The sequence below is a fragment of the Bos indicus x Bos taurus genome, chromosome 22, assembly GCF_003369695.1.
Source record: "Bos indicus x Bos taurus breed Angus x Brahman F1 hybrid chromosome 22, Bos_hybrid_MaternalHap_v2.0, whole genome shotgun sequence".
NCBI classification, from domain to species: Eukaryota; Metazoa; Chordata; class Mammalia; order Artiodactyla; family Bovidae; genus Bos; species Bos indicus x Bos taurus.
Window position 1 is genome coordinate 9736993 of NC_040097.1, and position 24569 is coordinate 9761561.

General features: G+C 43.2%; 2 protein-coding genes and 1 pseudogene across 9 annotated transcripts in view; 1 reads left to right on the forward strand and 2 right to left on the reverse strand.

Moving 5' to 3' along the window:
• Positions 1 to 11341, reverse strand: part of SLC25A20 (solute carrier family 25 member 20) — a 36105-nt gene extending 24764 nt beyond the window's left edge. For both annotated transcript variants that reach the window (XR_003507783.1, XM_027523009.1), the window contains exons 1-2: positions 11132 to 11341; positions 908 to 1000 (exon numbers count right to left, since the gene is read on the reverse strand). Coding sequence is in view for 1 of the 2 variants with exons in the window: in XM_027523009.1 (XP_027378810.1) it covers positions 908 to 1000; positions 11132 to 11236 (198 nt within the window). In the remaining variant the exon portion in view is untranslated. The remainder of the gene's footprint in view (positions 1 to 907; positions 1001 to 11131) is intronic.
• Positions 5991 to 7551, reverse strand: LOC113880621 (annotated as a pseudogene).
• A 7001-nt stretch (positions 11342 to 18342) lies between the features above and the next one.
• The window catches only part of ARIH2 (ariadne RBR E3 ubiquitin protein ligase 2), a 39420-nt gene continuing 33193 nt past the window's right edge, over positions 18343 to 24569 (forward strand). For 2 of the 7 annotated variants that reach the window (XM_027523642.1, XM_027523641.1), the window contains exons 1-3: positions 18367 to 18518; positions 21202 to 21277; positions 22657 to 22999. Coding sequence is in view for 3 of the 7 variants with exons in the window: in XM_027523638.1 (XP_027379439.1) it covers positions 22751 to 22999 (249 nt within the window). In the remaining 4 variants the exon portion in view is untranslated. Of the gene's footprint in view, positions 18519 to 21201; positions 21278 to 22656; positions 23000 to 24569 lie in introns of all 7 variants that reach the window. The other 5 variants (XM_027523638.1, XM_027523643.1, XM_027523639.1 and 2 more) reach the window with 5 other exon arrangements.

The following is a 24569-nucleotide window of genomic DNA, read 5'->3' on the forward strand; positions in this document are numbered from 1 at the left end:
AGGGCAGAGAACTCTTAGCAGACTGGAAGCTCAAAGCCTCCACTGGACACTGATCAGACTCCATTCTGGGTTGATGAGAGAAACACAGTCTTATAGAAGAAAAGACGGCACCATCTCCAGCATGGATGATTGGGTAGATTCCACTTCAAAATCTTCCTCCCACACCTGGGTCCTGCAGGAGCCCCGGGAACAGCTTCTCTTAGACTGAGTCCATCACTTACCAGCATCCCCTCTTTGTCTGGGTGATATCTGCTTCTTACTTCTGTATATTTAATAAAAACTATATATTTACTATTTATTCACATTGGAGTTATATTTTAGGCAACGAAGGAAAAGTTCTTAACAAGGTGTTGTTACCTGTGTGCTAATGAAGTCAGTAATAAGCATCACTAGTCATTAAAACTTTTTTAAAATCCCATGTTTTCACTCTAAGAAATACCTAAAAAATGATTATACAATTCAATAACCTCACACCAATTTAGTTTCCTTGTCTATGGGTTTGAAGACTCTCTCTCTCTTTCACTCTTTTTCCCTCAGACAGGCTGACCTTTCCTCCAAATTTTATGTGAACTTCTGACACTGATCCCCCAGCTTTGCACTTTCTTTTATTTCACGTCTCCAATTATTTCTCATGAACTCCCTGTGGTCTAAATTCTGCCTTCCAAGAGAGACAGAACCATTTTATTAGCTTCATTCATCCACATAAAACAGTAACTGGAACTCTCAAACACTCCGGAGCGATGACAACAGAGGGACATTGGATGACATGGGGTGAGAGAGCCAGGCGTGTGGGCTGGACCTCCTGCAGAACCATGCAGTCCCCCAGGCCCCCGGAGAAGTAACACGCCAACCCTCTGAAAATGTGTTCCTCTGAACAGGAGAAAAGCCCAGCACCATGATTCCGTACCTCTCTCATCAGAGTCTTCCGGAAACAGTCAAAGGTGCCAGAATACATGGGAGGCTGTCCAGGCAAACTTGGTGGCTGTGTCTGCAGTCGGACCTAAAATCAGAAGTTAAAACACAGTCATTTCCCAGAAGCAGAACTGCCTGTCGGGGGCAACGGCCTGACCATCTGCCAAAATCTCAACAGAGAAAGCAGCACCTGTGTGCACGTCTTCAGCATTCCCCTTATCTGCTGGCTTCAGACTTCTCTTTCCTCCAGTTTATTCCAAGCTTGTACTCACAAGTCATCAGTAGCATGCTTTTGAAGAGTGAGACAGTTCCTCTGATTTCCTCAGCCACTTACTTTTGCTATTTCTTTTTTTTTTTTTTTTTGAGAAAACATCATTTTATTGTTAATTCTCTCCAAAACTCTTTTTTTTTTTTGCGCATTTTTAATTTTTAATGTCAAGCTTAAAGAAAAGTTCCAAAAATAATACAAATAATATCCATATAACCTCTGCCCAGATTTTTCACTTGTTCTTATCATTTCACCCCATTTCTTTATTATTTGTCTGCTCCCCACCCAAAAAGTTTTTTTCTAAACTCTTGGAAGGCCTGCTGCAGATATCATGGTTTTTATTCCCATGAAGTATCCCACATACTTCAGTACATATTTCTGAATTTCCTAAGAATAGGGATATTCGGTTAATAACTGTAATAGTACAGTTGTCAACTTCAGTAATTTAACATGGATAAAATACTTTTATTAAATCTACTGTCTGTATTCTAATACTGTTAACTGACCCTCAGTGTCCTTTTTAGCACTTTTTCCTTCTAGTACAAGATCTAGTCCAGGATCAGATATTGCATTTCATTGTCATGTTGATAAAGTCTCTTTTAATCTGGAACACTTTTACAGCCTTTCTTTGTTTTTTATGATATTACTTGTTAGGATTTGTCTTACATACTGCGGTGCTCCCATGTTGGGTGGATATATATTTATAATTGTTATATCTTCTTCTTGGATTGATCCTTTGATCATTATGTAGTGACCTTCTTTGTCTCTTTTCACAGCCTTTGTTTTAAAGTCTAATTTATCTGATACGAGTATTGTGACTCCTGCTTTCTTTTGGTCCCAATTTTCATGGAAAATCTTTTTCCAGCCCTTCACTTTCAGTCTGTATGTGTCCCCTGTTTTGAGGTGGGTCTCTTGTAGACAACATATGTAGGGGTCTTGTTTTTGTATCCATTCAGCCAGTCTTTGTCTTTTGGTTGGGGCATTCAACCCATTTGCGTTTAAGGTAATTACTAATAAGTATGATCCCGTTGCCATTTACTTTATTGTTTGGGTTCGAGTTTATACACCATTTTTGTGTTTCCTGTCTAGAGAATATCCTTTAGTATTTGTTAGTATTTGCTATTTATTTCTTATCTAAAGGATCCCATGGTGACCAAATGGAATAGGTATGACCAGTTTACAAATGAGGAGACTGGGTTCACTGAGGTCCAGTGATGCGCCAGTAACTAGACCTGGCTGATGCAAAGCTCAGCTCAATTCTAGGCACTCTCCACACTCATCTGAAGTGCTTTGTTGGGGGTTAGGTAACGTGCTCGACAAAGATGTTTCGGAATGAGGTGGATTTAATATCCTGCTTTCCTTGGTCCTCATCCTTCTCCACCTTTCGGTGGATCCAATGCTTCCAACTTTCTTTAAACATCCCGTCTTAGCACTCCCTCCTTTGTCTCCTTTTCTATTCCAGGTGCCCTCCAAGGCTAAGCAGCCTACTCAGGTGGTCCACTATCCCTTTCAGAAAACACGTTCCAGGGCTTCAACTTATGTTCAGTGATGACTTTTACTCAGCCATCTTCAGACCTTCTCACCTCACCTTTTGGGCTACATTTCACTGCCTGGGGAAGCTCTCCCTACTCAAATCACCTCCAAAATCTCATCCTTTCGATGAATGTCCCATTTGTCCCAGAGCCACCAGTCTACCATTTCTCAGGATTTGAAACTCTAGCATCCAACTACTTCCTGTGTTTCTCCTCTTATTCATGTGGGCACCAAGGCTAATGGAAAGTTCTTTCAAGATGCTTCCAGGATCCTAATTTCTTCCTCTCTTCATCTGAAGTCTTCCTCCAGGCAAAGTGCTTGCCCATTCTTACCCAGTGTGGTAGTTTTCCAAAATGCCCATTAACTCTTTCATACTCTTGCCCTTCAGAAGCTAAACCTAAATCCCCTCCCCTTGGATGTGATCCAGACTCAGTGACTCACTTCTATCGAACAGAATATGATATTGATGCTATGTGACTTCCAAGGCTAGGTGACAGAAAGGTCAGCTTCTGCCTGTGTCCATCTCAGGTTATTTGCTTTATTTGCTTTGGGGAGTCCGTCACTATGCTATGAGGATACTTACACAGCCTGAAGAGGCCATGTGTAGAGGAAACAAGGCCTTCTGACAACAGCCAGCACTAACTGCCAGCATGTGAATGAACCACACGGAAGTCAATTCTTTGGATGAGTACAGTCCTGCCCAACATCTTTTTGTTGTTTTTGACTGGAAGGGAGGGTTTTTGATTCAGTATTTTTTTTTAAAACAAACAAACAGCTTTATTATAATATAACTTGTATACGATAAAATTCACCCATTTTATACAGTTAGAGGGTTTTTAGCAGTTGCAGAGTTGTGCAACCTTCATTATAATCAATTTGAGAACATTTTCATCACCCCAAAAAGAAACACCACACCCATCAGTAGTCACTCTCCTCTTCTCTCAGCCACTGGCAATTACTAAGCTACCTTCTGTCTCCGTGAATTTTCCATAATCAATTTGAGAACATTTTCATCACCCCAAAAAGAAACACCACACCCATCAGTAGTCACTCTCCTCTTCTCTCAGCCACTGGCAATTACTAAGCTACCTTCTGCCTCCATGAATTTTCCTATTCTCTACATTTCATATAAATGAAATCATACAGTATGTGGTCTTTCATACCTGGTTTCTTTTATTTAGCATAAAGTGTTCAAAGTTCACCTATGTTGCAGAATATATCAGTTCTTCAATCTTTTTATCGGTAAATAATATTCTACTACACAAATGAACTATGTCCTGTTTATCTGCTCATCAGATAATGACAAATTACATTTTTTCCACTTTTATTATTATGAATAATGGTGCTACAAACTTTTGTAGGTTTTTGTGTGGACATACATTTTTTAGTTCTCTCGGGTGTTATATGGGTCAAGATTCTCCAGAGAGACAGAACCAATAAGCTATGGAGAGTTATTTATTTGTTTGTTTGTTATAAGGAATTGACTCACACAATTATGGAGGCAGACAAACCGCAAGATCTGCAGTCAGCAAGCTGGAGACCCAGGAAAGTCAATGAGATAGTTCTATTTCAAGTGTTAAGACCAGAGAACCAGGACAGCTGATGGTCTAAGTCCCAGTTCAAAAGCTGGCAGGCTCAAGACCCAAGAGAGCCAACATTTCAGTTAGAGTTCAAAGGCAGGAAAAGACCAACATCCCAGCTCAATCAGTCAAAAGGAAGGAGTTTTGGCCTTTTGTTCTATTAAGGCCTTCAACTGACTAGATGAGGGTCACCCACATTAGGGAGGGCAATCTGCTTTACTTAGTCTACCTTAAATGCTAATCTCATCCAAAAACATCCTCACAGATATACCAGGAATAATGTCTGACCAATATATGGACACCCATGGCTCAGCTGACACATAAAATTAACCACAACAGGAGAATTGCTACGTCAGATGCTAACTCTATGTTTATTCAACCTTTTGAAGAACTGCCAGACTGTTTCCCAAAGAGGTTGCACCATTTACACCCCCACAAGCAATTTATGAGTATTCCAAATTCTCCACATCCTTGCCAACGCTGACTGTCATCTACCTTTTTTTTTTTTTTTTTAATTATAGCCAGTGTTAGGTGGATATTAGGTGGTATCTCCCTGGGATTTTGATTTATGTTTTCATGATGGATAATGATGTTGAACATTTTTCATGTGTTTATTGGCCATTTGTGTATCTTCTTTGGAAAAATGTCTATTCAGATTCTTTGCCCATTTTTTCCTTCCCAATTTTTTTTCTGTCATAAAATACACATAAAATTTACCATCTCGATCATTTTTAAGTACACAGTTCAGTGATATTGGGCTTCCCTGGTGACTCAGCTGGTAAAGAATCTGCCTTCAATGCAGGAGACCTGGGTTGGGAAGATCCCCTGGAGAAGGGAAAGGCCACCCACTCCAGTATTCTGGCCTGGAGAATTCCATGGACTGTATAGTCCATGGGGTCACAAAGAGTCAGACACAACTGAGTGACTTTCACTTTCACTTTTCAGTGATATTAAATACATTCAAAATGTTGTGCAACCATCACCATCATCCACAATTCTTTTTATCTCCTCCCACCAGACAGTAACTTCCCATTCACCCTACATCCAGACCCTGGCAACCAGTCTACTTTCCACCTCTAAGATTTTGTGTACTCGAAGTACCTCATATAAGTAGGATCATAAAGTATGTATCTTTCTATGAATGACTTAGTTCATTGAGCCTAATGGTTTCAACATTCATCCATGTGGTTGCAAGTATCAGAATTTCCTTCTTTTTAAGGCTGAATAATATTCTATTATATGTCTAGGCCACATTTTGCTTATTTGTTCTTCCATTTGTGGACGCTTGGGTTACACCCATGTTTCAGCTACTGTGAATAATGCTGCTAGGAACAGGGTGTACAAACATCTCTTCAAGACTCTGCGTTCAGTTCTTTGGAGTAAATATCCAGAAGTAGAATTGCTGGATCATACAGTAATTCTATTTTCCCTTTTTTGAGATACTGGTATACTGTTTTCCACAGCGGCTGTACAATTTAACATTCCCAATAATAATGCACGAGGGTTCCAGAGTCTCTGCATCCTCCCTGACCCTTGTTATTTGGTTTTATTGATAGTAGCCATTCTATCAATAAAATGAGGTGGTATCTCATTACACTTTTTATTTGCATTTTCCTAATGATTAGTGATACTGAACATTTTTTCATGTTTTTTTCCCCAATTATATATCTTCTTTGGAGAAATATATATTTAAGTACTTTATTTTTTTTTCAGAGCATGCAACAATGTCTTTTATTATATATGGGTTTTAAAAATTATTTTTGTAGTATCTCCATACACAGGCAAAAAAAAAAAAATTGTTTAGCATATTGGAACTTGCAAACCTGATCACTGCAGAGAGGAGGCAAAATTATCCCTACAGCATGCTTAACCAGGCCAGTTCATCTGTTGACCTTCAAGAACATGGAGATGAACATGATAGACAGACTGGCCCCAATCTGAACCTTCATTCACCACCATTTGATAGCCCTTCTTCAGGCCCAGATGAGCAGCACATTTCTTGCCAACAATCATCAAATGACCAAGAGGACTTTCATCATCATCCGCTGCTGCAGAAATCTGGGATATATGTTTTTTGGGTATCACCAGAAAATGTGTTGGTGCTTGAGGGGAAATGTCAAGGAAAGCAAAACACTGGTCATCCTTATAAATGATTTTGGTTGGGATTTCTTTGTGAATCATCTTCCTGAAGATGGTGTCACTGCCAGGCCGGGTGACCTGAGCCTTGGTGATCTCATCTGCCATCTCTGCCTCCCTCCCGAGTGGCCGGCTGGGTAGAAGGTTGGGAGGAGGCTTTGCTTATTCTTAAATTGGGTTGTTTTTTGTGTTGTTGACTTGTAATAGTTCTTTTATATATTCTGGATCCCAGACAACATCTGCAACTTCACAAGAAATCCTTGAGCCAGACTACCCACCTAAGCTGCTCCCCAAATCCTATCTCACAAAGATCAAGAGAGTTAATGAATGCTGTTGTTATTTTGGCTGCACTGTGCAGCATGCAGGATCCTAGTTAACCAACTAAGGATCGAGCTCGAACCCATGAACCCTTGCAACATGGAGGTGCAACCATTGGACTGCCAGGGAAGTCCGTATTGTTGTTGTTCTAAGCCACTAAGTTTTGGGGTTAAGTTGTTACATTGCAAGATAACTGACAGACCCAGTCATTATATTTCTGCAGTCTTTTTCCTGGTCTGTGTTCTACTTCCTAATCCTTCTCAGTTTGCTATCATACTAACCTTTCCAAGATACCATTTTCATCATGCTGTTTCTCTATTTATTTAGGTTGGTGCAAAAGTAATTTTGGTTTTACTTTGCCATTTGATATTGAAATACATTCTTCTTTATTTTTTTTGTTTTGGAATACATTCTTAAATGTGGTTATGTTACACATCTTTAATGTACATTTGCTGCTTTATGTTTTTTGCTAACAAATTGTTACTTGCTGTTTACTTTATATGTATCCTAGACTATGCAAAAGATGTTAAGACAAAAAGCAAATTCTAGTGATTTTCTTCTACTAGTTCAACATGGTTCATACAGCAGCTAAGACAAATCACAACACCAACACTGCATTTGGTCCAGGAACTGCTAACGAACGCACAGTGCAGTGGTGGCTCAAGAAGCTCTGCAAAGAAGATAAGAGCCTTGAAGATGAGGAGCACAGTGGCCGACCATCGGAAGTTGACAACGACCAATTGAGGGGATTTGAGCGCTCAAGAATTGATGCTTCTGAACTGTGGTGTTGGAGAAGGCTCTTGAGAGTCTCTTGGACAGCAAGGAGATCAAGCCAGTCAATCCTAAAGGAAATCAGTCCTGAATATTCACTGAAAGGAGTGATGGTAAAGCTGAAGCTCCAATACTTTGGCCACTTGATGTGAAGAACCGACTCATTGGAAAAGACCCTAATGCTGGGAAAGATTGAAGGCAGGAGGAGAAGGGGATGATAGAGGATAAGATGGTTGGATAGCATCACTAACTCAACGGACATGAGTTTGAGCAAGCTCTGGGAACTGGTGTTGGACAGGGACGCCTGCCATGCTGCAGTCCATGGGGTCACAAAGAGTCAGACACGACTGAGCAACTGAACTATACTGAACTGAATTGAGAGGATCATCAAAGCTGATCCTCTCACAACTACATGAGAATTTTCTCAAAAACTCAAGGTCGACCATCCTACAGTTGTTCGGCACTTGAAGCAAACTGGAAAGGTGAAAAAGCTCAATAAGCGGGTGTCTCATGAACTCATCACACACACAAAAAAAATCATCGTTGTGAAGTGTTGTCGTATCCTATGCAACAGCAGCAAACCATTTCTCGATTGGATTGTGACACGTGACAAAAAGTGGATAGCATACAACTGGTGATGACCAGCTCAGTGGCCAGACTGAGAAGTTCTAAAGCATTTCCCAAAGCCAACTTGCACCAAAGAAAGGGCGATGGTCACTGTTTGGTGGTCTGCTGCTGGTCTGATCCACTACAGCTTTCTGAATCCTGGCGAAATCATTATATGTGAGAAGTATTCTCAGCAAATCAATGAGATGCACTGAAAACTGCAACACCTGCAGCCAGCATTGGTCAAAAGAAAGGGACCAATTCTCTGCAACAACGCCCAACTGCACATTGCACAAACAAAACTTCAAAAGCTGAATGAAATTTTGCCTCATTGGCCATATTCACGTGACCTCTTGCCAACCGACTACCACTTCTTCAAGCAACTCAACAACTTTATGCAGGGAAAATGCTTTCATAATCAGCAGGATGCAGAAAATGCTTTTCAAGGGTTCATCGAATCCTGAAGCATAGCTTTTTATGCTACAGGAATCAACAAACGTATTTCTCATTGGCAAAAATGTGTTGCTTGTAATGGTTCTGATTTTGATTAACAAAGATGTGTTTGAGCCTAACTATAATGATTCAAAATTGAGGGTCCGAAACCACAATTACTCTTCCACCAACCTAACAAATTTTTCATTCTTGATTTTGTGAGGGGCTTTTGTTAGTCCTGCGCTCTAGGCAATGGAGGTGACATGCAAAGCTGAGAAGTTTATGGAACATAACAGTAGACATGTCCAGAGGCTCCCACTGCTTTACATCCAATATCCCTTACTTGGCCTTCAGATTCTCCATGGTCAGGCACAAACTCCTCAAGTTAGTAGGAGAGAGAGATGGACCAAAAGTTCTGACTGATACCTTTCTTGTGATTTTGTATAAACTCCTACCTGCCTCATCATGACATCCATCATTTAGGCCCAGCAAGAACATTAAAGTCCTCCATGGCTGGTCTTCTTTTACAGCCTGGTTCCCACTGCCAAGCCTATATCCACCTTCACTCCTGCCTTCCCTCTGCCAGGAATATCTGGGTCTCCCTACTTCTCCAGTTAGAAAACAGCCAGCCCTTCACCACCTGCCATAAAATCTTTCCAAGCTGAAGAGCTACAGCTCCTGCCTTTCCAGACCACTGTTAGTCGCCTTGGGTCTCTAAAAGTGTCTCTTGGCCAAGCTTTGACCAGAGCCCACCTGGCTCCCTGAGGTCAAAAGGACAGTAGTCAGCAATTTGTGGGTTTGGCTTAAATCAAAGGGAGAGTTTCTGATTATTAAAAATGCAGTGAGGGCTTCCTTGGAGGTCCAGTAGTTAAGAATCCACCTTGCAATGTAATAGATGACAGTTCGATCCCTGGTGAAGGAAGTTCCCACATGCCATGGAGCAACCAAGTGCTAGTGCCACAGCTACTGAGCCTGGGTGCTGCAACTAGTGAAGCCTGCATGCCCGCGAGTCTGTGCTCTGCAACAAGAGGAGCCTCTGCTATAAGAAGCCTGTGCACTGCAACCAGGGAGCAGCCCCCACTCGCTGCACCTAGAGAAACCCACACAAAGTAACAAAGACTCAGCACAGTCAAAAGTAAAATTAATTAATTGATTTTTAAAAGATAAAAGCTTAAGGACAATGCAGTGAGCATTTTCAGTCATTTACATTTCAGTACACAGATCATCCTTCCCTTCCTGGGAGTGACATCTGATGGGGAGGAAGGGCAAAGGATATGGAGGTAGGAGCAACACTTGTATTAGGGAGCAACAGGATTTTGTTTTTCTTTAAAGAGAGACCCCAGATAACTAGAACTAACAAGATCAAGAGTAGAAAGAGAGGCCAGACAATTCTCCCCTACATCAGTGTTGCTTAAAACGACTACTGTTGGGGAAGCCCTAACACACATGGCATTTATCAACTTCTGAATAAACATCTGATTTCATGTTTCACAGTGCCCAAACCAGCCCGATGGCTTTAATCTTAGTCTTGTGATAAAATGACCCCGGATCTTCTTCTAGGTGAAAGGTAGCAAAGAGCCTGCTGCCCAAACTTGCTCAGAGAACATCACCAAAGCAATTTTCTTTGCTTTGGTGGAGGAAACCCAATTCAACAATCCAAGAATTCCTCTACACAGGCTTCCCACTCTGCGAGACTCACCTCTGTTCTCCACAGGCTCACCCTGGCCATGAACTGTCAACTTTCTCCAAGTGTGTGCAGAGATAAGGTTAGAAAACTGGGATGAAGCTTTGAATGCTAAGTCATAGGGTATGGACTTTGGTCTCCAGTAAGGCCTTGCTGTAAGTGCTGCAGGGGAAAGAGTTGATGTGCAATATGAGGATAACCAGGGAACAAGCCTTGATGAGTTTCCACCTTCCCAGAGCCTCAATCTGACCATGGCTTCCACACCAAGTTGTTGTGAGGATCAGCCTGGCCCTGAGCAAAGCTGATCACTTGATTTCCTTGGAAGGGACTCGGTCACTGAGGGCACTGTCGCTTCCCACAGGAGACCGCTGAGGTTAACATGGGGTGACACACTGAAGACGGTTAAGAAAGGTGCAAAAGAGACAGTGGCGGAGCACTTCGGGCCCAGAGAAATGTGTCAAAAGACATATCTATCTAGAGTAACCTGCGTTTAGCTCTCTTCCAGAAGAAGGATTTACAGATGACCTGTTTCAATCTTGCTGATGTTAGGGTTTGCAGAAGTTAGAACTTTGAGCAGACGCTTTTTCTTTACCATCCCCAAAGTAGGGGCCCCAGATGAGAAAAGGTTGCCGGACAGAGAACTTTTTTAAAATCAAGAGTCTTCGGTGGGCGATTAGAGGCTTCTCACTCTGCGCCGTCTAGCTCCTTGGGGCGCAGGAACAGTTTCCTCCACACCCGAAAGGGTCGAGAGGGAGATTCCCCAGACTTCTCACGGAAGCTCCCCCGGGCCCCACTTCTGTCCCGGACCAAGCGTCGCGAGAGACCCTGCTTTCCGCGCCCTGCTCGGTCGGGCCTCCTCCCTCCAGCCCGCGCGCCCCAGCCTCCTCGCACCTTGACAGTGTCCAGCGGGTGTCCCACGAACACCAGGCACATGCCTCCAAAGCCGCCGGCCAGCAGGTTCTTGAGCGGGCTAATGGGCTTCACCTCGTCTGCCATGGTCAGTCAGTCCGTCACAGTGCCTGTGGTTTCCCGGCCGGCTCCGCTCCACTGCTCCAGCAGCGGCGCCGGCGCCGCCGACCTTTCACCCACTTTTGGGTGGGCGGGGCATGAGCCCGGGGCAGGTCGGGAGGAGGGCCTAGACCGCCTGCCCGGCCCCTGCTTCCGCCGGCGGCGCTGCTTCCGGCCATAGCTCCTCCTCGATGGGCGTGGCTTGCGGGAGAAGGGCTGGCCCCTACGCCTTCTGGGCGGTATTTTGGAGTGGCGGTTGGTGGGGGTGGACTTCAGTTCAGTTCAGTCGCTCAGTCGTGTCCAACTCTTTTGAGAATAGACTTAAGAAGCACGGAGACTTGAGGAGGCTAAAGGTCATAGTCAGAGATGCTGGATTGGATTGGATCAGAGAACAGCAGAGGAGGTGATGAGATGTGTTTGGATTCTGAATATATTCTGAAAGAAGAACCTAAAGGAATTGTTAATAACTATAACAATTAGGAGTTAAGTGAAGCCGCTCAGTCGTGTCCAACTCCTTGCGACCCCATGGACTGTAGCCTACCACGCTCCTCTGTCCATGGGATTTTCCAAGCAAGGGTACTGGAGTGGGTTGCCATAAAGGTGATGTTTATGTTTTTGACTTATTCACTCTCGGTGCATGGTATTCAGGTATCCACTATATAACTTGTCATTTCTGTATGTTTGAAATTTGTCAAATTAATAATTTGTAAACAATAAGCATACCCCTACTCTGTAGCAGGAACCTCACTGCCCAGCTAACCTGATAGCAATCCTCCTCTGCAGGCACTCCCAAGCTAGGAGGAAGACTAGAATGGGGAGGATGGACCATGTACGGGTGGAAAGATTAGTGACAGGAACAAAATTGGGATCGGAAGTGATGGGGCCTGACTGGGGCAGAAGACCTGTAAAGGGAGTAGAAGGCAAGGCTCAAAAGTCTGTTTACCCCATGCTATAGGCTTTTTCTAGATGAGGATGGGAACCATGGAACAATTTTAAGCACAGCAATGATATGATCAGATTGGTTTTAGAAAATCTATTTGGGATGGATGAATTTGTGTTAGGAGAGAATGGAAGCAAGGAGAACAGTTAAGAGAAAATTACAGTGGTCCAGGCAAGAGGCAGTGAAGGCATTAATTGAACAGGGTGTTCATCACTGGATTGGCCTTATTGGAATGTCCAAGATTCAGGGTTTGGTAATGGGACCATGTTATTTCACTTGTGACTTCTAACACTCCGGCTGCAGAAGAGGAGCTAACTTAGAGTCAATCTGCATCAGAGCAGCTTCAGGAAGAGGGGCTGTTTGTACAGCCCTCCTGATAAACTTTCCTGGTAGACCCTCTTGGTAAATCTTGACAGACCTGAACATGGACTCCACTTAAGCCCACCAAGTTCTATTAAATCTTCATAGGGTAACTGATGATCCCCCAAACAAATGGTCTTCCTGTTTCCTCATCTGATAAACCTTTACACACTGCTAGAAAACTTACCTGAAATTTAACCTGACTGTCATTCCCTGGCCAAAAAACCTCCTCAGCTCCTCACTGCATCAGAATAGAAGTGGTTCAGGGCAGACAAGGTTTTTCATATTTCATGCTAGCTTACTGCTTCAACCGTGTTTTCCCCTAGACTGTATCTTCCTCTCTGAGCCAACTTAGCTTCTACTGGTTTACCACACAGCCAGCCCTGTTATTTAACTGACCTCACCCTCCACCCCCCAGTAGCCAGGCCTTTACATATCCTGTCCCCTTCAGCACAAGGTATCTTTCCTCTCCCCACTCCAGGTAACATACTGATGCAGGAGATCGATACCAAGTTGCCCATATGCTAGACATTGTCCGACCAGTGGTTCTTAGCCATCTGGGAGGGAGAGAATTCCTGGCACTCTCTCCCCAGAAAAATGTACACATGCATATGCACCTCCAGGTTTGCTATCAGTTCCACAAGCTTCATGTCGGGTGGCATCACTGACTTGATGGACATGGGTTTGAGCAAGCTCCGGGAGTTGGTGATGGCCAGGGAAGCCTGGCGTCCATGGGGTTGCAGAGTCTGAGCGTCACGACTGTGCAACTGAACTGAACTGAACCACAAGCTTCACAAGGAATGTGAAGCTATCTTTGTGAGGCAAGAGGGCCCCACCCAGGGTAGATACTGCAAAATGAAAATAGGAGGACAATTGAGGGAGGAGGCTGGGCTCTGCCTCCAGAAGAGAGGCCACTTATTTCTCATTTTTGAAGTAAGGTGACCTCCCTGACTACACATGCACAGAAAGGCTCCTTGGAGGTCAAAAGGGGGAGTGATGCTAGGTGATGCTAACTACCTCTACACCTCTAATGTAGAATCTGCCTTAGCTGAGACGTGTGTGCACATATAAGAGGATCCTAAGGTACACCAATTATGGACTCTGAGCCAGGGAAATCAAAATGGTTGGACAAAGGAAACCCAGAAACAAACGCTCTATATAAGTGATCATACCACCACGAGGGCATGACTCTGGGACTCTGAGTCCACCCATGTGTCTATCCATACGTACTCTTTTTTTTCCTCCTAATAAACACTTGACTTCTCTCACTACTTTCCGTCTTTACGGCAGTTCTTTTTCTGCAAAGCCGAAGAGCCAGGGCCTTGTCACTGACCACTGGTCTGGCAGCTAGGATTTGGTGCTCTCACTGCCCCTCCCTAGCCTCAATGTCCGGCCAGGGAACAAGGCCCAACATCAAGCTGCTGCAGGCCGAGGCCATCTGAGATCACTTGGCCCTCTCTTGAGAAGCCTTCTTCCTAGACTTTGGGAATCAAACATGAATGAGGGGGACCTTCCCTTAGGTCATACCCTTCCCAAGACTGTCCACACCCTGTGACTGAGCAAGGGAGAGATTTAATGCCTGACCACTCTGGCATAGTATCAGATACTCTGACAGGTAGTATTCACACTCCAGTGCTCTCTGCTGGGTTGGCTTCATTGGGCCTGCATCACAGTTTATCTGCGGCCTCTGCCTAATTCTGCTTCCTGCCCCCTCCCTTTACATACGCTGGTCCCTAAGAAGTATCTTGTTCCCCAAGCTCCATCTCAGTACTTGCTTCCAAAGAGTCCAACCTGCAAGAGTAGTATTCAACATCATTCCTTACCAAAAACAAGATAAAACCAAAAGGAAAAGAACATAAAACTGTAAATTTAAGATTTGAAGCAAACTCCCTTGTAATAGATAAAGAGTAACTACTTTTTTTTTTTAAAGCAAACTAGTAACTACCATATTTTTTCTCAGCAAAACTATTTAATGGTGAACTATTAGAAGCTATCCTATTAATGATAGGAGAACAAATAGAGATTTTTTTAATCATGATTACTGCTTAACGTTTTACTGGACTTAGTAGCTAATGCAAAAATATCAATAGGGAGGGAGGGAGGGAAAAGAAATAGCAAACTAAGGAAGAAGTGAAAGAAAGTGAAAGTTGCTCAGTTGTGTCTGACTCTTTGTGACCCCCCTGGACTATACAGTTCAGGGAATTCTTCAGCCCAGAATACTGGAGTGAGTAGCCTTTCCCTTCTCCAGGGGATCTGCCCAACCCAGGGATCAAACCCAGGTCTCCCGCATTGCAGGCATTTTCTTTATCAGCTGAGCCACCAGGAAAGCCCATAAGGAAGAAAGAAAGAAGAGTGTGGGTTGCAGGGGGGTGGGGGGGGGGTAGGCAGAGGGAGAAAGGAAAAGGAAGGAAAGTAATAAAAAATTTAAATATTAAAAAGCAGTCCTTGGAACTTCCCTGGCAGTCTAGTGGTTAAGACTCGGTTTTTCCACCACAGTGTGTGTGGGTCTGATCTCTGGTCAAACCAAAAAAAAAAAAAGAGTCCAAAATATTCCTATTTTCAAGTGATCCAAATGTTTACTTTGAAAATTCAAGAGAATCAGTTGAAAACTGAGCAAATTTAAGTAAGGAGACAGATACAAGAACAGTATCAGAAAGCAATCACTTTTTGATCAGTTCAGTTCAGTCACTCAGTCGTGTCTGACTCTTTGCAACCCCATGAACTGCAGCACGCCAGGCTTCCCTGTCCATCACCAACTCCCAGAGTCCACCCAAACCCATGTCCATTGAGTCTGTGATGCCATCCAACCATCTCATCCTCTGTCATCCCCTTCTCCTCCTGCCCTCAATCTTTTCCAGCATCAGGGTATTTTCAAATGAGTCAGCTCTTCGCATCAGGTGGCCAAAGTATTTGAGTTTCAGCTTTAACATCAGTCCTACCAATGAACACCCAGGACTGATATCTTTTAGGATGGACTGGTTGGATCTCCTTGCAGTCCAAGGGACTCTCAAGAGTCTTCTCCAACACCACAGTTCAAAAGCATCAATTCTTTGGCACTCAGCTTTCTTTATAGTCCAACTCTCACATCCATACATGACCACTGGAAAAACCATAGCCTTGACTAAACAGACCTTTGTTGACAATGTTAAAAATAACAGATCACAAACAGGAAGAATCAATCCTATTCAGAATAACATCAAAACCCATAATGTATGCAGGACTAAACCAAAGATCCATGTGAATAAAGCTATATAAATTCATATACACAAAAGGCAAACAAAAGAAGTATAAAGAAACAGTAATATTCCTTGGATGCAAAGACTCAATAATGAGGCTATCAGTGCTTCCCTTTAAGTTATTCTTAGAAATTCAGTGCTCTCCAGTGGATTTTCAAAAATGAAAACATGTCAACCTGAATCTAAGATTTATACAAAAGAAAAGTTGTATGATATTGGTGAAGAAATATGAGTCTTCTAGATGAGGCCCCAGAGTTCAAGGAGCTAAGACCAATCATTCCCACTATAGGGAATGATTCTGTGACACAGAAACTGGGAGACATTGTATTTTGTTTACATATCTTATATGCAAATTTATTTTGAAGACAGAATACTACACATATCATTTCATATCCTATTTTTATCACTTAAGAGTATATTACAGGACTTCCCTGCTGGTAGAGTGGCTAAGAATCAGCTTGCCAATGTAGGGGACACAGATTCCATCCTGGTCCGGGAAGGTTCCACATGCTGCGAGCAACTAAGCCTGTAAGCTGTAACTACTGAAGCCCATGCACCTAGACTTTTGCTCCACAAGAGAAGCCACCGCAAAGAGAAACCCGAGCACCAAAATGAGAGTAGTTCCTGCTCCCTTCAACTAGAGAAAGCCCAAGCACAGCAATGAAGGCCCAGTGCCACCAAAAATTTAAAAAAAGAAAAATTTTTTGAAGAGTATATCCCAGACACCCAAGCACAGCCCAAAATAAAAATAAACTAAAAAAAAAAAAAATGGTATTAGCAACAGCTTAATAAACATCTATTTAACAGAGTAATGTTGAAAACAAGGATGGATATGTGACCCTACGAAACTCACCTTGGGACTTTCTTGGTAGTCCAGTGGCTAAGACTCTGTTCTCCCAATCCAGGGGGCCCAGGTTCAATTCCTGGTCAGGGAAGTATATCCTACATGCTGCAACTACAGATCCTGTGTGCTACAACTAAGACCCAGGGCAGCCAAATAAATATTTTAAAAAAAGAAAAGAAACTCACCTTCAGCAGGCGAGAGACGGAACAAATAAGGATAGTACCTGGGATTCCAATATATTGTACATTTGTATGCTTGATATGTGAATGTCCTCATTCACTATTTTGCAAATGCAATAATTATACAGAAAAACTGATTGTTCCCTTTTATGTATTGGGGAGGATTTATTACCAGGAACCCAGAACGAATGCACCTAATTAAAAAGATTTCATTAGCCGAAAATATAGTTTGGTTCCTTCACTAGTGTCATGATATAAAGGGCTATGTTTTGTTATAACAAATAAGTACATCGAACTACAGGCTTCCCTTGCGGCTCAGACGACGGTAAAGAGTGTGCCTGCAATGCAGGTGACCTGGGTTAGAGCTCTGGCTTGGGAAGATTCATCCCAATGTTCTTGCCTGGAGAATATTCTTGTCCATGGGGTCGCAAAGAGTGGCACACGACTGAGCACCTTATAGACAAAGTTTTACGTTTTTAATATATAAAACATGTCACTCACTCATTATTGTTAGTTTTCACTCCAAATTAAGGTGTGTGTGTGGGAATGGTTTTCTAGTATTTGAATGCACCTGATTTGGGTTGCTGCTAAGTCACTTCAGTCGTGTCCGACTCTGTGTGACCCCACAGACGGCAGCCCACCAGGCTCCCCCGTCCCTGGGATTCTCCAGGCAAGAACACTGGAGTGGGTTGCCATTTGGGTACATGCTCCTAATTAAACAGGAAGCTGAAAATCATGTATACAAATATATGCAAGAACTGAAGAGAGTCCATTACACATCAATATCCTGAATATTAGCACATACACGACTCATGCATGGGTGGAAATGGTTTGGGTTATCTATGGACTTGCACAGCGAGGAAGCTCCCTAACATCACTTGCTTCACTCCGGCGTTTCCACGTTGTGCAGCAGCAACTTAAGTGAGGCTTCATGTCTGTCTATCCATAACACTCGACAAAGGCCCCAGAAGGTACTGAAAGGCATAATGGCACTTCCTATACTGTGTGAATACACTGTGCAGCAAGGTAGTTAAGATTCAATCTCGGGTGATTGGGAAGCCAAAGAAATTAGGCAGCGAACTAGGCCACGGAGAGGGAAGCGGAAGCCTGGCGTGGTTCTACGAATCGGCCTAGGTAGAAATTCCCGGCCCGGCTTGCTGACACGAAGACCCAGCTCTCATTCGATCAAACAGCGGCCATGAAATATCAGTCCTTTATCCACTCCACGAACGACTGGAGGTCTTCTCCGCGCCGGACACCGAGTACAGTGAAGTGAGGAGAGTCCGTCAAAAAAACAACAAAAGCCCTGGTTGAAAGGATCCAGGCCGGGGGCGCTGGTAGGCGAAAGCCCGCGGCGATGCAGTGACAGCTTTCCAAGAAGCCTCTCCTTTGCTAGCCGTCGGCGCCAGCCTTGCTGCGGGCGTACTCCGGTCGCTGCGCTGGGCTGGAGTGAAGTGTCCGCAGAGAGGCGTTATTACCCAGCGCCTGTCGCGACCCCGGCGACCGCGGGGCGACCCCGGGCGGGAAGTGACGCAACCGCTCCGAGCACTTCCGGAGCTGCGGCGACGGCTCCGCCGGAGGAAGCAGCGCGGGCCTTGACCAGCGTTGGCCCGCCGCCTCCGCCGCCGCCGCGCCTGGGTCCGGTTCTTCTGGCCTGGCCCGACCCGGTCTGGCCCGCCCGGGCTCAGCGGCTGCGGGGCTGCGGCTCCTGGTAAGTGCGCGGCGCGAGTCGCGGCCTTGTTTACCCCGGCGGGCCGGGGGAGGGGGTGGGCTCTCCGCGCGCCTCCCTAGCCCTGCCGGGGCTCCGCCTTCGTCGCTGCCTGCGAGGTCCCGGCGCCCCCGGCATCTCGTACTGGGTCTCAGGGCTCTCCGCCATCTCGCTGATGAGCTGCCGGTGGCCGAGGCCAGGGCGCACCGGCGCCTGATGTCTCTCGGTCTTTCCGCCTCCCGCCGCCTGCAGTTCGCCGAGAGGTCGCAGGCCAGCGCCTCTGACCGACTGGTGCCGGGCGCATCTAGGCCCTCCCCGCCGGGCGTGCCGGGGAAACGCGGCGCCTCCGGGGGCTCCCCACTCGGGTCATCATCGGGAGCTCTCGCAGTGCCCCCCTCCCCGCGCGGTTAGTTAACGCCTGCCGGTGAGGGGCCCCCTGCGCGTGGACTCCGTGTCCTCGCGGATATATTCCGGCGTCTGGGATTGGGACAGGCGGCCCTGGAGCTGCGTCGCCGCCTCACCGGACGCCGCTTGTGGTAGCCGCCGGAGAGGCGATCGGGTTCTCGGATGACTTCACCTCAGTGCTGATTGTTACTCTGTCCCATAGAACTTTCTGCCACACTGGTCCTATTCTGTACCTTTGCTGTTCAGTAGGATAGCCACTAGCTGCTACACGTGGCCATTGACTTATGGCTAGTGCGACTGAAAATCCAAGTGTCAGGTTTTATTTAATCTTTGAGTTAAATGTAAATGACCACAAGTGGTTAGTGGCTACCCCATTAGACAGGGTTCATATTTTTGTACCAACGAGTTTTCTTCGGAAATGTGGATTTAGTAAATGACACTTAAGTGCTAAATATATCTGGAGTAAACATTGATATCAAAAAGTCTGTTGTCTTGTTCTTGTCAGCCTTATACTGAGAATTCTTCAGTTTGAATTCCTTAGCCCAGGATGGTTGGCAGCTCTTATGAACACGTGACTTTGATGCGGGGTGGGGGAGCGCAGTAATTTCTGTTACTCCTTGCCTGTTTGGGACGTAAGGCTAATGTTTAACATCCGAAGGAAATCAAAGCGTTATCTATCATCTGTTGTGTTAATGAAGCAATAACATACTGGCCCCTTGAAACAGTGTCAGCACTCTTTCAAACAGAATAGGGATATTTAACTTTGAAAAGATTAGTAATTAAGATTGTATTTAAATTTGGACCTAGAGCACCCAGTAAGTATGAAATGGTGTTCCCCTTTTTGGAAGGGAGCCTGAAGTTTTCCCCTGCTTCTTGAATATTTAGCTGGTGAGAAGCCCCACTCCTGGCAAGAAATCCAGAGAAAGTGAAAACTGTGCTTTTTTTGTTGTGGTTGTAGGTAGCTTTGGATAGTATTCGGCTCTGTGGGAGGGTGCATGGGGTATTGTGAGTCCTCATAGATCATAGATCTGGTGAAAAGTATGATGCTGGATTCTACTGGTTGTCAGCACTGTGGTCCTGGGCAAGTTGCTTAATCTTTTTGAACTCTAGTTTCCTCATGTGTAGGAAGAGGACAATCGCCACTTTGTAGGGTTATAAACATTTAATGAGAATGAGTCTGACCTGAAATTGGCTCTCATTAAATGAAAGCTGTCCTTGGTAGTGATTATTTTATAGATGGGAGCAGTATTTGTAATGCTATTTATGCTTATATGCCTAATAAGCAGTATCTTACGTAAAAATGCAGATAGAAGAAAACAGACTTAAAAAATCTGTTGTTCCTCTACTATTTTGCAAATCGTCTTCCACAATCATTGTTTGGACTTTGGTTTTCATTTAGTTTATATTTGCCTGTCTGTGTTAGAAGTATTTCTTTGAAAATTATCGCTGGTTTTCCAAGAAATTTAAAAGGATAAAAACATGGACCTAAAATTTCGGATTAAGTAAGTGAGTAGTACTTATTTAGTCTTTGATAGAGGGATCTGTAGCTCTGAGAAAGTCAAGTAGGCCTTGAGCATGTCAGAAGAGAGGTACAAATGGGTGTTAATATTGGGTATTGTACTAGGAACATTTTTTTTTCCTTTTTTTTAAGCCCTAACCACTAGACCACTAGGAAATTGCACCCTTCCCCCTGTTTTTTGTTTTTGTTTTTTTTTAATTTTTGTTTTATTTTCTCTTGTGGACTTTTTTAATTTGAAAATAATTTTTCATAAATAAAGTGAGAGCTGAAATATTAACAGTATTCTGTAAGTGTTAGAGTACAGCAATGGAGATGACTTTATGATAAAAGCCCAGTTCAAGTCAGTTAAAATTTGCTTTGTCAATCTCTATCATTTAAGATTGAAATTATAGTAGTTAACTTAGAAAATCTGAAAAATACAAGTGAGGTAGTACACAGCACTGTAAATCAACTATAATCCAATAAAAATTAAAGAAAAAAAAAGTGAAGTAGTGGACTTTCAAACAGAGGGAACGAATGAGAGGGAACTGGTTACCCGAGGTTAGATTATTATTAGCTGTTTATTTTAAATACTTTCTTTTTTTAGAAGGCCATGTAACTCTTGTCAATATATAATTATGAAGTGGATTTCTGTGGGACTTACAAGAAAATAATTTCTGGTCCTTTGCTGCTTGTTCTTTTAAATGTCTTTATTTTTAAAATTTGTGAACTCAGGCTACCAATTTTACAGTATGTAAATAGATTTATCTTTTTTCATTTTAGATGGAAATTATATGAATGAAATTATATGAATGACTATTTAGGTGACATCTTCCTGCAAGATCTTCAAGAATTACAGGTATTTTTAATTTAAAGATTAATTCTTTCTCCTAAAGGAAAAATAGTTAAGTTCAGTTGTGATTAGGTGGTTCTAGCATATAACACAATTTGTTAAAAGTCGAACTGAAAATACATTATTGCTCTCTCATTAGTGTGACTTTTTTTTTAATTTAAGCATTTATAGGTAAAATATCAGGGGTAGATTCACTGATCTTTTTATAATATCATTAAAATGTGACTCTGTAGTCCTTTAGACTGGTTACATATTCAGTAGACATTCATTTTAATCTTTTTTTATTATTAATTTTTTGGAGAGATTATCTACTTCAAATAGGTTTTAAATTTACTTTGGTATTTAATCCAAATTTGGTTATATAAATTATCTCATTCCATTCAGTCCACATGCTCTTGCATTTTAAGGTCCTCTTAGTTTTAGATTTAAATCACTGTTTGATACTGTTCCTTGGAAACAGTCACTTGAAATAGTTCTTGTGTAGAGAAGTTAATGGGTATTTGCCAAAATCGTCTCTAAGAGTTAAAATATGTGACTGTTTTACTTTTTCAACTAGTATTCTCTTTTCATTTATATGTAATTGAGTCACATTTTGATCTATGAGGATTTTTCAGTAGCTGTTGCCATTTGATCTTGTTTCTTTACTGTAGTAGATTCTCTTTTTTCCTAGGCTCGATCCTGCCAAAGTAGTATATCTGTAGTTTTCCTTCACTATTGGGTCAGTTTCTTTGCCTCTCAGTACCTCTTTTAGAGGATTAGTAGAACCCTTTAAAGTGGAAAAATCAGTTACCTTTGCAGACAAGAGGAGGATGTTGATGTTGAAGAGCTGTATGGTTTTTATTTTTTCTTTACTATGCACTTTTTTCCCCATATATCTGAGAGCAATGTCTGTAAAACACTGGTATTATTTCCCCAGAAATTGTAGTGGGATGGAACTGTGTCCCTATTTATGTTCTGTCTGTGTCACCACTCAGTAGGGCACAATTGGCTGAGAAAATTTAAACATTGGCTCTTTAGCCTTTAGGATACTTCCACTCTGGGCAATCAGCTGTGGGAATGTGCTTCTCTCTTAAGGACCCTGGCAGGAAGGACAACTCTGTGGGAATTTGACTCCTTGACATGGAACAGACAGCCTTACTCTTTCATGCCAGACCCTTCATGTGAAGTTACCATTGTTAACTGCTTCTGCCCCTCCAGGAAAGGGTTTCCCTTTGAAAAGCCTGGGCAGGGAGATGATGGTGAGGTTTCCTGGATGAGAGGAGAGTTGGAATAGGCCATAGTAGGGGTAGGACCAGTGCTGTGCCATTTTGGTTCTTGAATGATTTCTGTTACAGCTTTTCACAGTGAAAGTAACTAACACATATTTTTTTCTTTTCCTCCCTTAGAAGACAAAAACACTAATGAGTTTGAGAAAGTGGTGAAGTTTGGGGGGAGGGAAAAAAACTGCTTTCCTGATCTGCAACTTGACTGGATGTTAAGATGTCTGTGGACATGAATAGCCAGGGGTCTGACAGCAACGAAGAGGACTATGACCCAAATTGTGAGGAGGAGGAAGAGGACGAGGACCCTGGGGACATAGAGGACTATTACGTGGGAGTGGCCAGCGATGTGGAGCAGCAGGGGGCCGACTCCTTCGACCCTGAGGAGTACCAGTTCACGTGCTTGACCTACAAGGAGTCCGAGGGTGCCCTCAATGAGCACATGACCAGCTTAGCTTCTGTCCTAAAGGTGAGCAGTGTTGTCAACTCCCAAGTGTAATCCCTGAAATTAAATCTAAATATGAGCTGTTGCTAAAGTCTCCTCCGGCCTGGTTAAATGGCCTGTAGCTTGAAACCTAACTGAATTGTGTGTTGCATCCTCTGGACACATCTGATGTATTTGCGTTGTCTAAGATGCATATCAGAGGACCTCAGCTTCTCAGACTACTAGGAATTAGAAAGGCGGGGTGGAGTGGATTCAGGGGAGATAGACCAGAAATACACAGAAGCAGAGCTGTGTAGATTAACACTTGTTTCAGAAAGTCTTATGAAATTTTATGAGATTTTATCCTCATAAAATAGGATAAACATCAGAATCACCCAACAGTGTGTGGGCGATTGATAAATCTCTTAAGAGAAGCTCCTAGATCTCCCTGTTTGCTGTGAAGAATCGGTGCTTCTAGGCTAATGAGTTCGTTTGTTTCATATACTGGTGACTAATGTCTGATGTTGAAAGGAATTTTAGCAGTAACTAAGAATAAAGTAAGTTCTCATAGCTTGTATTTCATTGATTTGAGGGGGTGTGAAATTGAAATTGTAAGTAACAGAATTGATGATTATTTTTAACACTTCAACTAGCATGGTTTTCAATGTCTGGCACCTTAGGCCAGGTATTATCCTCACAATGGACATGTTGTATTACATAATATCGAACTAGTACAGAGTAAAACACATGGGACACCTCTGACTGTGGATTATGATAGTCGTTTAGACAGTGTCCCAGCACGTTTGTCCTTTCACGTGGACCATCATGTGAAAGTGGGAACATTTCTCCTACTTTACTGTTTTCACTGACCTTCCTTTCAGGAGCTGTTGCATGGATTTTGTTGTTCGCTAAAACTGAAGATCAAGAGCACATGGGCATGATGTCAACCAAATAATGTTCATTTTGGTATTGAAATGGAAATAACGAAGGTGTGCCGTACTGTAAACGTTGCTTTATCCTACTAGTCCAGGAATTTTTTTTTTTTCCAGGTGATCAGCAGATGTTAACTAATACCTTGGATTTGGATACTTAGGGCTTTATTAGCAGCTAGCTAGAAGCTGAAAGCTAAAGATTTTGTGCAACTCACTTCTAGAAATGGGCAGGTTTCCTCTCTCGCGCTCAGCAGAGAACTCGAAGAATGAAGACACATTGGAACCTCTGGGTTAGGGATTTCTGCTCATAACAATAGCAGAGTTGCTGGGGCATTTCCCTGGGAGAAAAGAGATCTCAGATCTCTTCCTTCGTCATTATTCCCACCTCTCCTCTCTGGTCAACTAGTTTCTTTTTCTTCAACCATATTTTACATGGTGTTGGTATTTAAAATTAGAGAAGGAATTGTCGGGTATGTGGTTCTGGACAGTATCAGTTGGCAAAGTTCATCAGGATGTTTCCACCTATGCATAGGAACTCTCAGTTTGTTAAGCCCCCGTGCCAGCTTTCTTTCTCTGCTGGAGACAGCTGAGGGGCACAGGCCTTTTCCTCCCTTTTTTTTTAATTGTAGTAAAACCCATAAAATACACCATTTTACTCCTTTCCTTTTTATTAGGCTGTCTTA